General features: G+C 36.7%; 1 protein-coding gene across 6 annotated transcripts in view; it reads right to left on the reverse strand.

Moving 5' to 3' along the window:
* The window catches only part of PARPBP (PARP1 binding protein), a 106,465-nt gene that overhangs the window by 45,068 nt on the left and 43,777 nt on the right, over window positions 1-17,620 (reverse strand). For 5 of the 6 annotated variants that reach the window (XR_003856407.1, XM_029599693.1, XM_029599692.1 and 2 more), the window contains exon 6: window positions 8,321-8,472. The exons of the other annotated variant lie outside the window; for it this stretch is intronic. Coding sequence is in view for 4 of the 5 variants with exons in the window: in XM_029599693.1 (XP_029455553.1) it covers window positions 8,321-8,472 (152 nt within the window). In the remaining variant the exon portion in view is untranslated. The remainder of the gene's footprint in view (window positions 1-8,320; window positions 8,473-17,620) is intronic. 6 annotated transcript variants of the gene reach the window in all.

Consider the following 17,620-nt stretch of genomic DNA (forward strand, 5'->3'; position numbering starts at 1 on the left):
TTAAAATGTCTCATAAAATAATTCTGTTTAAAAGACATAAAAACAAAATAAATACATATATATGTGTATAAGAATATGTATATACTTATGGATGCAATAAATTAAATGACACCATAAATGTATGACAAAGATGAATTTACTACAAAACTGATGAATTAAGTGATACTTGGAAAATGAAGGTGGTGACTGTGTCATATATATATATGAAAATATAAACAGTGGAGTCAATATTGGTTATGAGTAGGATCATAAATGATGCTTACTTCATTTATCCAGGACTTGGTTTGATCAATGTGGAGGATATCAGATTGATTATACCTAATTGAAAAACAATCAAGTGAAAAAAGGGGGGATTCAAACAAAAAATGAAAAATAAAAATGAGAAAAATGATACATCTTAGGCGGATAAAGATATAAGAAAAAATAAAATTAAGAAATCAACCATAAGTGAAAAATAAACAAGAAATCAAAAGGTGAAATAGACATAAAAATTAGAAAATGAAAAAATATTTAGGGAATGACTAAAAAATGGTATGTGTGTGAAGATAGTATGTAAAAACCTTAATGAGGTATACCTTGGTTGCAGATGAATTCTTTTTCAGACTGATAGGCTTTCTCTTATCAACACAACGTTGTTGCGTGATACCGACGTTGGAGTGAAAAAATGTTCCATAAATAGCAACTATGTTGAACAAGAAATGTAATGGTGTTAATAATCAAGATTAGGTGCTCTTAAACTGTTTAGAATGATGTCCTGCTATTGCATACGTCAATGTATGAGATATCACTCATAATTGGTTAGCATCTGTGAATGAACACAATGAACGGCTTATTTCTATTTTTAGCTAATGACTGTGGTTGCAAGTGACTCTCAATATAAAATTACTGAATTGCTATCGACTCAATATTTGCAGAGTTATATAGATAACTTAAAGACTATGACTAACAAAAATATGAATGATCACAATAAACAATTTATTTCTATGTTTTAATTGATGACTTAGGTGGCAGGTAACTCTCAATTCAAAATTACTGACTCGCTAGAAACTCAAAATTTATAGAGCTGTATAGACGACTAAAAGATTCTTACTATCAAAAAAACCGCTAATTTTGAAATACCTGACTCACTATTAAACAATGTTTGCAAACCTGCATAACCTACTATCGACTCAATATTTGCAGAGTTATATTGATAACTTAAAGACAACGACTAACAAAAATATGAATGATCACAGTAAACAATTTATTTGTTTTAATAAATGACTATGGTGGCAGGTCACTATCAATTCAAAATTACTGACTCGCTTGAATAACGCGAGATTCTGTATAAATACCACCATTTACGGCGTCCGTTCTTTTTGACTAGCTGAGAGACGGCTCGTTTGTTTGCATGTAAGTACCGCTCCTGCATATCACAATCGGTTAGTTTTTCAATGCATTTTTACAGCCCTTACAGAGTTATTTTGCAGTCACCCGCCCTTTTCTTTGTTCACAGCAAGCATTTACAAGTAGGTTACGCAGGTTTGCAAACATTGTTTTAATAGCGAGTAAGGAATTTCAAAATTAGCGGTTTTTTTGGATAGCAAGGATTTTTTTAGTCGTCTATATAGCTCTATAAATTCTGAGTTCATAGCGAGTCAGTAATTTTGAATTGATAGTGACCTGCCACCATAGTCATTTATTAAAACAAATAAATTGTTTACTGTGATCATTCATATTTTTGTTAGTCGTTGTCTTTAAGTTATCAATATAACTCTGCAAATATTGAGTCGATAGTAGGTTATGCAGGTTTGCAAACATTGTTTAATAGTGAGTCAGGTATTTCAAAATTAGCGGTTTTTTTGATAGTAAGAATCTTTTAGTCGTCTATACAGCTCTATAAATTTTGAGTTCATAGCGAGTCAGTAATTTTGAATTGAGAGTTACCTGCCACCTAAGTCATCAATTAAAACATAGAAATAAATTGTTTATTGTGATCATTCATATTTTTGTTAGTCATAGTCTTTAAGTTATCTATATAACTCTGCAAATATTGAGTCGATAGCAATTCAGTAATTTTATATTGAGAGTCACTTGCAACCACAGTCATTAGCTAAAAATAGAAATAAGCCGTTCATTGTGTTCATTCACAGATGCTAACCAATTATGAGTGATATCTCATACATTGACGTATGCAATAGCAGGACATCATTCTAAACAGTTTAAGAGCACCTAATCTTGATTATTAACACCATTACATTTCTTGTTCAACATAGTTGCTATTTATGGAACATTTTTTCACTCCAACGTCGGTATCACGCAACAACGTTGTGTTGATAAGAGAAAGCCTATCAGTCTGAAAAAGAATTCATCTGCAACCAAGGTATACCTCATTAAGGTTTTTACATACTATCTTCACACACATACCATTTTTTAGTCATCCCCTAAATATTTTTTCATTTTCTAATTTTTATGTCTATTTCACCTTTTGATTTCTTGTTTATTTTTCACTTATGGTTGATTTCTTAATTTTATTTTTTCTTATATCTTTATCCGCCTAAGATGTATCATTTTTCTCATTTTTATTTTTCATTTTTTGTTTGAATCCCCCCTTTTTTCACTTGATTGTTTTTCAATTAGGTATAATCAATCTGATATCCTCCACATTGATCAAACCAAGTCCTGGATAAATGAAGTAAGCATCATTTATGATCCTACTCATAACCAATATTGACTCCACTGTTTATATTTTCATATATATATATGACACAAAGTCACCACCTTCATTTTCCAAGTATCACTTAATTCATCAGTTTTGTAGTAAATTCATCTTTGTCATACATTTATGGTGTCATTTAATTTATTGCATCCATAAGTATATACATATTCTTATACACATATATATGTATTTATTTTGTTTTTATGTCTTTTAAACAGAATTATTTTATGAGACATTTTAAGTGGATGTATGATTATTGTCAGTTTTCTATACATGTAATATGTTTTTATATGTATGTGTTTAATTATTTGTATGTCCATTTTTAGTTGCCCCTGAGGCAGCTCTGTGCAAGGGAGCGAAACTCGGCCAGAGTCGGGCATTTTAATAAAGGGCTTGCTATCATCCGATTCTCCTTGTCGTCACTGTCATCCATACAGTGAACTGCACATAACAAAAAAATCATTTCTTAAAAACGATATACTTGAATTGAACAACAACTTCTAGAATTAGTATAACGAGGAAAATACATGAGAAAAAGTTTTAATTAGAACAGCATATTCCTGACAGATAAATTCTATGCAGAATTAGCACAAAATATCAAAACTAAGATTAAAAATAAACAGGAATGTATTGATAAATTACTAATTAATACCAAGTAGTATAGTAATAAATTTACTTGGAATACAAATTATAAATTTAATTAAGCTAAGTTGTGCATTCATAAATATTTATAACCTCGCTCATGAGAAATATCTAACTCACTAGCAAATATCACACATTCAGTGATCCTTAAAAATTACTCAAACATATAGTTCACTTGTAACAAAACATCTAAAAATAGAGTGCAGTAGTAAACAAAGTCATGTCATTATGGCGGCATCGGGCCAACCCCGCAGTGAAGGAATTATTTGATCCCAATAAGAAACAACGTTCCCTGGAGAGTGATAGTTTATGAGAACACCAAATTCAAAATGTAAACCCACTCCCGAAATTCAATACAAATAAATAAATCGCACACACATACCTTAAGCACGTTGCGCTTTAAAGATGTTTTTCAGCAAGGAGAGCGGGCAATGCCGGCAAAACCAAACATTTAAAGGAATCTAGAAATGGCACCAAAAGGAAGGCAGCCAATCACAGACCTCCATGAGATGAGCCAATCAGAACACAGAATGACATGAAAAAACTGAGACCCGATTATATTGACAGCCATATGAAGTAATGTAACATGATGCAGGGATTATAAAAAGAGGAAACATGATTATAAAAAGAAACGCCACTCAATCTCTGAATTGAGACCATGGGGTATCAGACCATATAACCTAAAAATCCACTTTTGTTCACGTCTGATCAATATTTCAGAGAAGTTTCCACCTCGAGGTGGGAAAGGCACAATATCAATCACACAGAACCTCAAATCATTCTCATCATGACCTAATGCTGTCCAATGAGATACCAAGGGAGCGGTTTCACGATTATTTCTGATTAAGTGGCTCTTAATAGGTTATATCATCTTTGAGAAAACAAAGCGATGAAGTAGCTCTTTGCTGGTCCTTTAAGAAAGGCATCACAAACTAATAAGGCTCCAGTTTTCTCCAACATCAGTACAGCTACTAAAATTGTATTCCTTAAAGCAGAGAAATTCCTTCTGTTTGTCCTGATGGATATATTGAGCAAGAACCTGCACTTTAGTCCACAGGATATATAAGCAACTGATCATGTAGATCTAGTAATCCGTTATGTAGGAATATAGCATAGCATAACTATGCTAAAATCCCTTCCGAAGGTGGTCATGCCTCAGTTTTTATGAGAGAGAGAGAGAATCAATTCATTCACCATACTTTGATCTGGGAATTAATGGTGATCAAATCATTGATCTGATTATATATATATTTCATAAGCAATTTATTAACCAGTGGTATTGAGAGAGGGAGTCCTATATCCTTATTGTAAATTAAGGATAGGTAGATTCCTCATTCTGTGCTTTGAGCCCTCCTCACTCAGGCCTCAGCCTTGTGTCAATACTTCACAGTACCTGAAAACAAGTAGAATGCAATGTCTGCTTGAATCTTCTTTCTAGGCTTCAGGGACAGTTTCAAGTTGGGATTTCAGTAAATGCTATCTCCAGCTAAGTCCAAACAGATATCACAACCAAAGAAGGTCCTCTCACAGCAGTCGTAGCACTCTTTGCAATGATTGATAATGGACATCTTTTAAAAGAGCATTAACATGCTGAAGAGCAGCCAAAATAGTATCAATTCAGGTCATTACCATCTCACTTTGTTCGGAATCCTCAATTTTTGCTTTTCAATTTCCTTTGTTGTAAACATGTATCTCCTAAGAAAAAGGCCAAGCTGCCTTTTACATTGGCTACGGCTTTGACTCCATTGTTTCAGCAGCAGATCGACTCCTACATGGAGAAGCCCAAAAAATGTACAGAAAAGCAGAAAATACTAGGGATGTGCATTCGTCTAGGACGAATTAGGCAATTTCAATGAAATTGCCTATTTCGTCCTGGTTTGGCCACCCTGAAAAACAAAGTGGATTTTCCCGAAATTTCAGCAAAATTCGTTTTTCGGGGTTAGTGCACACTAACCATGAAATTCGGGGCGGCCGAAAAAAAAGTCAGCCCGAACAGGGGGAAAACGAAATTTCTTGCGGCGGGCCGAATCACATGTCTAGAAAATACTGCTTTTCAGTACTTCCTCCGACTTAATATCATGGCGATATTAAGTCAGAGGAACAAAAAAAAAAAGGTAGGTTAAAAAAAAAAAAAAAAAAAAAAAAAATTGGTCTGACCAAAAGGTCAGAATTCAGATACTGGATGTCCAGGTCGGACCTGGACATCCAGTATCTGAATTCAGGAACCAGAGGTCCTTAACATAAAACTGGCCTTGCCAGACTGCAAATCTTCTCCCTGTCGGAGACCTTCCTCCAGCAGGGCTGATCCCAATTGGTCCTTTTCACTGACATTTGTCAGTGAAAAGGACCAATCCCCAAGGTCAACTAATGCTTTGTTAATTTTCCAAGATCTTCTCAATGTGCTCCAATGGATGTCCTGTAGAAATATTTTTCTTAATTTCTTTCCATTTTTGACAAAGCAATTCCTCCCCTAAATAAGGTCTTTTAGTTTACTTTTAAGAAGATGCTCTTGGAGATAGGATGGATATATTGGAGGCAACAGAAAATATTAGTCTTTGAGAATTTCTTAGAGCTACCTTGCTAGTTTCTTTTGTTTAATGTTATGAAAACCTACCTCCAAAAGGCTTCTGAAACTTTCATGGGCAGAGGATATGGATCTTTCCCGATGTCATTAGAGCAGCACAGAAGAGAAGGAAGTCCTTTTTGTCTGTATAACAAATAACTAGAACTTTGGGTGCTTTCTTTTCAGTTGCATTGCCCATGTAAAAGTCTAGTTGCAAATGCACAAGTGGATTATGTTTTCTTTGAATCAGAACAGTTATGTGCTTTTCTTGATTAAAAAAAAAATCTGAATCTGTTGCTACTGGGATGGCAGAGGTTGAAGATTCAGCTGAAATTGTATAATTATAGATATCTACACCTTCCGTTAGGCCTAGTACTATATTTTCCTCAATTTTTCTGGTTTGTTACTCCTGCCATAATATTGGAGGGCTACATGTTGAGACTTTTTATTGTTCAGTTTGTTTTAGTTTCCTTGTTATGTATTCACCAAGTCTTAATATTGCTGTTGCAAGATTTTGTTTTTATGGATGTGTAAAAAAAAAAAAAAAAAGGAGCATTAACACCTTATGGAGGTAGGAAAGACCCTTTATCAAGAAGGAATAAACAAACACTGAACAGGGCATGAGCCTAGTTCAGAAGGTCAGTGATGCAGCAGGCCTTGCAACAAGATTTCAAAAGGTTAAAAAAAAAAAAAAAAAAAAAAGGGGGTAGGTCTGGATACAGTTTTCTCAGACAATGCACAAAAATGAAAGTGGATGGCAGCTATGGTTACACCGATCCTGAACTACATATGCTCAGAAGCTCTTTATAGAAAGCTCCACAGAGGTTCCTCTTATAAAATGTGTGCGCTTCTATAGGGGTTACTATAGGGGTTACTTGTTCAACTTTATAAAAAAAAAAACCACACACAGTATAGAGTGTAGCAAGATTGAGAGGTATGTACACCTAAAGCTTGCTGAATCTTTCCTGAAATTATTTATCTTGGCTATGCCGTGAAACAGAAAGACCTTTATGCCTTTGATTGGACAAAGCTGGACTGCTCCTTTGGTGAGCAGCCTATGTTGTCAAAGGATGTAGTCCACCTGCCACTTCTAGCAGGGAAGAGCTTTCTCTTTCTTTTCCCTCCGAATCATCCACCACCACAGAGCTCTGTCTAGGCCTGGATACAACACTGGCACCTTGGGATGACACCAGTACTCATGTCATGGAAGAGAGCAGGCTTAGACAGAGAGCTTCAGGTGACAGCATTGAGCATGACTTGCTACGGGGAGCTGCATCCATTAGGGAAGTGATTAATGAAGGGTCAGCGGGGCATTTACAAAGCTATATTATCTGTCCAATTGTTCAAGCTTCCCCAACTCTGGTGAAGCTGCTAGTAGTAAACCCTCAATGTTATATGGATGGCCCAGGGAAGATTGAATGATTCAATTTCTAGTTCTGCAGCACTTACATATATTGAGGAGGCCAGGGCTAATGAGGTCCAAAGAGGCTGGAGGTTAGAGAGAGAGAAAGATGCTTTAAATTTAAGAGAGATGAATACTGCTTTACGGATTCAAAAAAAAAACAAACAAAAAAACAACCCAACAGAGAAGTACATCAAAAGGTAGAATGTCTAGAAATTTCTCCTCAGCATTTGAATTTACGTTTGAGTTTTCCTGAAGTCTACGGTTCTACACCAAGCAACAATATTTCCTTGAAGTTCTGAATATCACAAAGGATTCTTGTCCACCTATAAATAAAATTATATTTGCCTCATAGCAGACAAGGGTCGATTGGGACAGGTTTCTTGAGCTTTATATTTAAACTTTTTTTTTTTTTTTTGGAGAAGTCTGAGCAAGTGATTTAGGATAGGGATATAAAAATCTAGACTGTTCCTGATTGTGGCTATATTTTTGTCTCATTATCCATGCATGTGTCTAATTAAAACAATTCATATTGGAGAAATGATGTCCTGCATCAACTGTTTTCTTGATGGAAAAAAAAAATATTCTGAAGCTGGTCCTGTTCAAGAGGGAGATGCAAGTTCTGGTTAGACAATGAGATTTTGTAGGCAGATTAGCCATGTTAAGCCATTACTGATAAAGTTTTTTCCTTTGGTTCTTCCTGTTTCATTTTCTCCCCCTGTAAGTTTATGGTCTAATTTATTTACTTATTGATTCTGGGGGATTTCTTTTTATGGTTTTTATTACTGTATGTCAATGTGCGATTTCTGTGATTTGTCTGTAGAAACTAGAAGTTTAAAAAAAAACTAGTATGACTGTAGGTGTTTTAGATTAGAATTAATTCATAAGTAAACTAAGGCGACAAAGGTCAGGTACCATGACCCCTTCAACAAAAGTAGGAACTGGCTGATCAAATTTAAAAAAAAGAAGAGTTAAGAAAACGACCAGCACATTTTTCACACAAAAAATAATTTACCTTGGATTTTGAATTTCTAGAATTTCATTCAGTGTATCGATAAAATGAACAAACTTCGTAAGTCCCTTTATGTGCCTTCTTAAAGGATCAGACTCTGAAGGCGCATATCCTTTTCCACCAAGTTCTATGCTTCTTATAAACGATGTTGCCACCTACAAATAAAAGTATCATCTACTTTAACACTTTGCAAAATTCCAGAACTATACAGTTAGTTGGATAATTGAGGGGGAGGGAGAAGTTACAAGCGGTTTGCAAAGTAACCAGTTGAACTTAATACATTTACATTGACTTCCTGCTTCTTAATCTCCTACAGTATATACCAGTGATTCTCAACCGGTGTGTCGCGTGCTACTTGCAGCTGGTGGGGGGGCCGAAGAAATGAAGACCAGTGCTGCTAGCCACCGCTGCCAGAGATGAGCTGTTCAGCTGGGGGCCTTTGTGTAGCGTGTTTGTGAGAGAGCAAGAAAGACTCATCAGGGAGATGACTGCTGAGAGACAGTAAGAGAGAGAGATTGGTATGTGAGAGATAAACTGTTCCTGAGGGTTGACTGGTGTGTATTTTTGTGTGAGAGAGAAGAGACTGGTTGTGGTACCTAAGGAAGAGGACCGTGAGGATAGTTCAGCAGCTACTGCTGCTTCTGATGTGGCCTGCAAGAGAAAGGAGTAGGAGAATTGCTGGAGAGGGTAAATAAGTAAAGGTGGCTTTTAAAGTTCATTTTTCTTGATTGACTTCCATTTTATTGGATAGTATGTGATGTGTCTGCTGTTTTGAAATATTTTATTGGTGTTTGAAGAAATAATAATTAAGAGTTTTTAATTGTTAGATGTTGTTCTGTTCATCAGCTGTTTTGAAACATTTTTTCATATAGTTTTACAATTATTTGTGTACAGGAATCTAACACAGCTTGGCTTTTTCTGTTTCCTAATGGGAGGTGCATTGGTGTTTAGGGCCTGGTTTAATATTTGTAGTGTTGCCTTTTATAGGTAGGGTTGTTCCATTTGAGTGCTTGCCATAATGCAGGTGCATCTTTTTTCGGATTAGCTTGTGTGCATTATTGCAGATCCTGGAACTTTGTTAGGTGCTATAATCTCAGCTTCCATTTCTCCAGGTTTGCTCTGCGGAGTGGCTTTTTTTGGGTTTTCATTCCAGTTTGTCTCAATATTTGTAATTTGTGGCCTTTCTGTATTTGGTGAACTGCTGTCTTTTTATAAGTAGGGCTATTGCACCTGGTAATAGAGGAAGTTTGGGTTGCTGTTATTGAGATAACACCAGAATATATTTTTTGTGTGGTGAGTTGTACAGGGAATGTTCTAGTTCTGCTTTATACCCATTACTGAGGGTCAGGGGTGGGGGTGGGGTTAGCCCTGTGACTGTCATGTGTTCAGTGTCTCTCGCATGTGAGGACCATCTATCAGGTGTGACCAGACAAAAACAAAAAAAAACAAAAAAAAAAAAGGTTGAGAACCACCGATATATACTATGGAGGTAAACCTCTATTTAAAAATGTTTGTATGCCGCTTTTACAATTGGGAAATTAATCAAAATGGTTCAAGTAAAACATACATCTAAAAGTAAAAAAACTTAAATTAAAAATAAAAAAACCAAAACAATATAAAAGTTCAGAAACTTGAAATTTACAGAAATACAATAAAATACAAAATAAAATACAAAAATGTAATATGAGAAGAGAATGATTGAGGAAAGATGAATGAAAAATTAACCGGTGGTGAAAAAGGAAGACTGAAATTATGGTAGAGTGTTAGTCAGGGAACTAAATGCTTTCTGGAACAGATGGGTTTTTAATGCTTTCTTAAATTGTTGAGTTGAATGTAAAAGGCATAAAGAATCTGGCAGAGAGTTCCATAAGATTGGCCCAGCTACCGAAAAAGCTCTTTTATGAGTTATTTCTAATCTAGCAAGTTTGACTGAAGGTACGTCTAGAAAGTTTTTTTGATAACAATCTTAATTGTCTAGAAGGTTTATATATACGGAGAGTGGAGCAGAGCCATGTGGAAGAGGCATTGTAAATAAGTGTTTATTGTAAAAGTATGTTTATTTAAAGCTTATTATTGAATTGTTTGTTTATTATGTTTATTGTAAAGCTTACTGCTGAATTAATGTTTGCTGTAAACCAAGGTGATGTGCTCCACGTGCCGCGGTATATAAAAACCCATAAATAAGTGTATGAATAATTGTCAATATTTTGTAGTGTACTCTGGAGGGCTCCTTTTAGCCGCTAAAAAAGGATTAGGTCTAATCCTACAACATTCAAATCAACAACCAATCTCAAATTTTCCTGCTTCAAATCTGATCATCTACAAATTGGCCTAATCTATGCCCCTCAGGAACCCTAGATTCCGACCCTTCTCCTGCTATTGAACTCATAGCTAAATATTTCAACGCTGACAAACCAGCCATAATTATGGGAGACTTTAACTTGCACGTTGACACCTCCCCACAATCCTGTAACTGTAAAACATTACTCTTCGCTCAGTTACATGGGATTCACTCAAATTGTTAACAGCACTACTCATAAAGCGGGCCACACCTTGGACCTTATTTTCATTAATGAAAGCATCTCCATCTCCACAAAGCCCACTTGCTCTCCGGTCCACTGGTCAGATCACAGGATCATTGCCACGGCACTTGAGATCAAAGAGCACCCACCGCAATCCTTCTCGAAAACCACGATTCAATTCAGGAAACCCTGCCCCTCAGACCTTCTCAGCAGTCAAGCTCTCCAAGGAATTAACACAACTCGACCTCTCTGATGCAAGTGCAGCTACCTCCTCTTGGATCAAAATCACCAATAAAGTTGCGGACCAAACCTGCCTGACCACCACTAAAGTGCTACATCCCTCTCCTGACAACAGGAAACCATGGTTCACCCCAGAACTTAAGTCCCTCAAACAAGAGCTAAGAAGTAAAGAACATTGTTGGAGAAAAAACCCCTCCTCCACGACGCAAGCTGCCTACAAATCCCTCCTCAATACCTATAGTAACGCCATCCATAGAACAAAAAGATTTTCTCTCAAAAAAAATACATCACTTCATCTTTGATTCAAGAGCGCTGTTTTCCTACGTATCAGCTCTCACGAAACCATCCCCTTCCATTATTCCGGATGACCAAGCACTTAAAGCCACGGAACTGGCTAAATATTTCAAGGATAAAATCAAACAACTTACCAACCCCCTTACAACACCCAATCTCTTGCCTCTTCCCCCTCTTTCGTTCATACCGCAACGAAATACAATTTTTGAATCCTTCGAATCTACCTCATCTCTTGAGATAGAAAATATTCTCAAGAAACTGAAACCTTCCTCTCACCTGGACCCACTACTGACGAACCTTCTCATCACCATCCCGAATACCATCTCAAAGCCAATTGCAGAAATCATTAACTGCTCACTAACACAAGGACTAGTGCCAGACCAGCTAAAGCTGGCAATTCTTAAACCCTTACTAAAAAAACCAAACTTGCCACCAACGGACCCAGCCAACTTCCGCCCCATAGCGAACTTACCTCTGATTGCCAAACTGATGGAAAAAGTAGTTAACAAGCAACTTTCGGAATACCTGGAGGAAAATAATATACTCGCCCCTTCTCAGTACGGCTTCCGTAAATCTTTAAACACAGAATCCCTCTTATCTCTCATGGACACCATCCTCCCAAACCTGGAAAAAAGACAACCCTATCTTCTTGTTCTCCTAGATTTCTCCGCGGCTTTCGACACGGTAAAACATGCAATACTACTAGATCATCTCGCAGACATAGGCATCAAGGGAACTGCACTCAGCTGGTTTAATTCCTTCTTGTGTAACAGATTCTTTAAAGTTAGGATAAACAACAAAGAATCACATCCCGTCTTCTCCGACCAGGGAGTCCCCCAAGGTTCTTCTCTCTCACCCACCCTCTTCAACATCTACCTTCTCCCGCTCTGCCACTCACAAATCTAAAGCTAACTCATTACATCTATGCGGACGATATACAAATTCTCATCCCGATCAAAGGTTCCCTACATAAACCCATGACCCACTGTAACAACTGCCTTCAGTCAATTAATCATCTGCCCTCCAGCCTCAACCTAGTTCTCAACTCCAACAAGACAGAGATCCTTATCTCTCAAGACGTCAACTATGCACTTTTTAACTCACCAAGCTCTCCTCAACTTACCAACTTAAATTTGAATCAATCACCTTATGTCAGATCTAGGAGTCTTACTTGACAACCAGCTAAACCTAAAAAAAATTTGTAAACACTACAAAGGAATGTTTTTACAAACTGCAAGTCCTCAGAAAGCTGAAACCGCTCCTTCACTTCAACGACTTCCATATGGTGATGCAATCCATCATTCTATCTAAAAATCGACTATTGTAACTCACTGCTGCTCGGACTCCCAGCCAACACCATGTAACCTCTTCAGATGGCTCAGAACTCCACCGCCAGAATTCTCTCCAACTCTAACAAAAGAGAACACATCACCCCTATCCTTTGGAACCTCCACTGGCTGCCCATTAAATACAGGATCCTTTTCAAAGTTCTCACAATTATCCACAAAGCCTTGCATAACCTCTCTCCCCTCATTTTAAGCACCCAACTGCGCCCTCATACATCATCCAGACCCATCAGAAGAGCATACATAGGCACGCTGTATGCCCCCCCTGCAAATACTTCCTTAAGGAAGCGCCCCATATCCACATCAGGCCCTACACAATGGAATGCGCTCCCCCTGGATCTCCGCCAAGAACACTGCCCAATGGCGTTCAAGAAAAAAAACTCAACTTGGCTTTTCAGCCAAGCCTTTCCTGAAACTTAACTCCTCTCCCCTTGACTCGCAGCAGGCTTGTCCATAATGTATTTACATCCCTCTCCATTAATCCCGCCCTTAATGCTCATTTAACTGATCTATTTATCCTGCACCCCTTCCAAAAAAGATCTCCTACCCTCATATAGGTCCAGATCTCCTAGCTCTTGTCGTTCTCTAAGATGTTATTCTCAACTCTATATATTTGTAGTATGCTACAGTTTATCAAAGCTTACGCTTTTAACCCATTTAAGTAGTGATGTTATGCTGTTCATGGATCATTCTGTATTCTAATGTATTTATTCATTCCTGTAGTTCATTGCATTTTTTTTTTTACTCTCGCTGTATTTACATGTGTTTTTATGACCGTATCTACTTATTTTTTAATCTGTCGCGGTCTCCTGGGCAGATCCATAGTTTAGAGCTTATAATATTAGTTCCTTTGTCCCGGTTCTCTTATTTCCTGTTCTATGTATTGCTATCGTGCAAATTTGTAGGTTCAATGTAAACCGGTGTGATTTGTATGTCATACAGGAACGCCGGTATATAAAAAGTTAAAATAAAATAAATATTTAACAGGAAGCCAGTGGAGAGAGAACAAAGTTGGGGTAATATGATTGCTGAGAGAAGTGCCAGAAAGAATCCGAGCAGCAGCATTTTGTATTAATTGTAAAGAATGTAAAATTATCAAAATGCCTCATTCTGCAAGGAAAAGGAGAGCCAGGGAGCGAGTTGAGCCTACAACTATCCCTGGTAATCAAATAAAAGGACCAATGGACTCACATGTGCAACGTACATTAAGATCGGATGGGGCGCAGATGGAAGGGCCTCTTGAATTTGTTTCTGAGGCCTCACCATCGGACCTTTCAACATCTTTATATCCCCGATCCAAAGGGAACCACCAGTAAACCCGGCTATATTCAGAGCCCAGGGGCCTTGGAGGGTGGCCAAAACTGCGGAAGGCGCAGAAATAGGGTCCCCAGTAGTAGGCCCAAGCTCCCTGGAATTGTCTGGAATGGAAAGTCCGGGGGATGTCCGGATAGGACAGAACACCTCACCGAACTTGGTACAAGGAGATAACCATCAAGATTTAATAAAGATGGGCAACTCTGTTTGTCTAAAATAAGTGTTCCACAGATAATCAAGCCCGAAGTGGTTACATTGGATGCAATAATGGAAGCTATAGTGAGCTTGCAGAATTCTATGATAGCTCAAGTAAATCCAGTGATAGACAAAGTAAACAATCTACAGGGAAAATTAATTAATATGGAATTAAGAAAAGATAAAGAAATTAAAGAACTAGAGAAAATAAAGGGAGACATTGATAGTACAAAAAAGGTACAAGATACAATGATAAAGGAAAATCAAATATTGCAAATAAAATTGGAGAATCTAGAAAATGTTAATAGAAAGAAAAACCTCCGATTTGTTAATTTCCCAATGCTCCCACACGTGACACCTAAAGAAATGTTTAAGAAATATTTAATTGAAGTCCTTAAAGTACCAGAGAACACTATTCCACCATTAGTGAAGAGTTATTACATTCCAATGTATAGAAAAGGAACACAGCAGGAAGAACAGGAGGGAACACAAGTTATGGATAAATTGGAAACTAGTTTGGATCTTTCCAAAATTTTGGAGACATCCGATAGTGAACTAGTACAGAGTGCCACTTTATTAATCACTTTTGTATTTGAAACCGATCGTGACTGGGTGTTTCGATTATTTTTTAAACATAGGACAGAACCATTTTTTACTTTAGCCATAAGAATCTACCCAGATTTCTCTAAAATAACACAGAAGAGGAGGAAACAATTGTTATTTAGGGAAAAGGTTCTCCAAATAGGGGCAACCTTTTGCCTTAAATATCCTTGTAAATGCTGTATAGGATACAAGGGTAAATCCTATGTTTTTTACACTCCCCCTCAATTATCAATTTTTCTAAGTGACAAAACACAAGTGGGAAATCTTGAATTGGAATCTCCATAGTATCTATCTATATGTTCAGCGAGCCCTAAAATAAATATAGAGTACGTAGCAAGCACATTTACTTGAGATTAGTAAATATTAATTATGAGAAATTAGATTAAACTGGTTCCTTATATTTGAGGACTAAAATTTGCATTATGGATATACTTGCCTTAGTACTGTTAATTTAAGTAACAATTATGAATTGTACCCTAATGCTTTTCTTAATCAAGAATGATCTTGTATTATTAAATGTTTAAAACTGAATAAATATTAAATTAAAAAAAAAAAAAAAAAGAATGTAATGCAGACTCAGATAAGCCTAGGTATAACGCGCTGCAGTAGTCCAATCCCGAAAATAGCAGGGATTGCAGACTGTACAAAAGTCTTTAAAGAAGAGCAATGGTTTGAGTCTTTTTAAAAGATGTAATTTATAAAAGAATTTTTTTGTAATAGCCGAGAGGTGGTGTGACATGGATAGATCTGTATTTATCGTGACCCCTAGGCTAGTAGCATGGGAATGGAAATGCCTTTAAAGTCTAAATGAGAAGGCGGGCCTATGGAAGAATCAGAGATTGAGGACAGATATGTAAGTTCAGTTTTTGCTGTATTTAATTTTAGCCGATTATGAGTGAGCCAGGTGTTGATTGTGGATAAGTATAGTATTATTGCAGAAAGTGTGTCTGGCCAAGAAGTTTTGAAAGGAATTAATAGTTTGATATCGTCTGCATAGATTCTGAAGTAAACATTAAGAGCAGCAAGAATATGACACAAAGGGAGAAGGTAGATGTTGAAGAATCCTGTGGAACTCCTGATGAAGCTGTATGAGTCTGAAAACTGATTACAAATGTGAATTTGTTGTAAACTATTAGATTTAAAAAAAAATAAAATAAAATGTGAAACCAAGAGAAAACTGAAGCCTTAATGCCTAGAGATTTTAAGCCCATAAGAAGAATATGGTGATCCAAGGTATCAAATGCTACAGATATGTCTAATGAAATGAGAATGAAATCACTGTAGGCAAAGCCACGAAATACAATATCAAAACAAGAAAATAAAAGTGCTTCTGTAGAGTGGCCTTTCCTAAAGCCATGTTGCCCCTGATGTAAAAAATCATTGTTGGATAGAAAGTCAGAAAGTTGGTGTAAGACAACTGATTCAATTAGCTTGGCTAGAGATGGTATTAGACCAATAGCACTAAGGTTGTTAAAATCTAAGAGGTCTTTTAATATAATTTTTTTGGATAGGTAAAATGGCGGGTTTTTTTCAGATTATCCTGAAAAGTACCAGTTTGTAGAGATTGATTAACCATATCACATAAAATAGTGGGGCCATATCTTTATATAGAGCACCTGAACATGGATTTAATGGAGAATTAGTGGTTTTCCTTTTCTGGATTATTTTTAGTAAAGTAGATTCAGTTGTTGGCGTAAATTCAGACCAATCAACTGTCACTGGAGGAGACTTAAAAGTAGGGTTGGGTAAATGTTGAAATTCTTTCGAAATGATATCTACCTTTGATTTAAAATGAGTAGCTGTTATTGCACATAGAGTCATAACTGGTGATGAATGAGTTTACTGTAGTCAAAGATTTTACTATATTAAAAAGAATACTAGGATTTCAGTTAGCTTCAGAAATTTTCACAAAATGTTTTTTTGGCCATATTAATTTCTTTGTTGTAACGCCTTAGTGTACAATAATAGTCATTTTTTGTCTCTTGTGATTTACTACGTCACCATTTGCGCTCTTTAGCTCTTAAAGCTTTTAGTGTGTGTAGGGAGAGAGAGTACCAAGGAGCATTCAGTTTTTCTGTAAGAGTTACTTTGCGCATAGGTGCTATTAAGTCTAAAGTAGAAATGATAGTAGAATTCCATACATCGACAGTGTCTGAGCAGGATGAAGCAGCTTGTAGAGGCAAAGGAGAAACAGCGTCAATAAACGTGTCCGAAGATGTGTGTTTTCGTTTCCATATAGTGGGGAACTATTGTTCTTAGAATTAGGAGCATTTATTTTTAACTCAAACTGGATAAGAAAATGGTCCGACCAGGGTATCGGGGTAACTTCTATTTTATTTGGAGTAGGTAAAGCAAAAGGATTAAAGAAAACGAGGTCTAAGGTATGACCACATTGATGAATGGGGCCTTGAGCTAAAAGTAAAAAAAAAAAAAAAAAAAAAAATGGTGCCAGTTCTTGCTACTCATCTTATTACGTAAGTGTTTCATAGATAGGAATTTTAGAGAATGTGGAAGGATAAGCGGATAATCACGCCCAAATGGGAATACACATTAATCCGCTGGACTGCAGGTAGTCTATATTGTTTTCACATCTCGCTCCTCTATACTGTCACCATACAGGACAAGAGAAGGACTGCTACCTTTACTTCGCAGAGATATCAAGCAAGGGTGTTATAGTGCTATGTATAGCACTATAATGTTGATCAGAAGCACCCTACTGGGATGGAATGGGTGGGAGAGTGGGGATTATAATTCAGAATAATCTCAATGAAGACTTTATGAATAAGTTG

This window comes from Rhinatrema bivittatum, chromosome 4, assembly GCF_901001135.1.
Source record: "Rhinatrema bivittatum chromosome 4, aRhiBiv1.1, whole genome shotgun sequence".
Lineage (NCBI taxonomy): Eukaryota > Metazoa > Chordata > Amphibia > Gymnophiona > Rhinatrematidae > Rhinatrema > Rhinatrema bivittatum.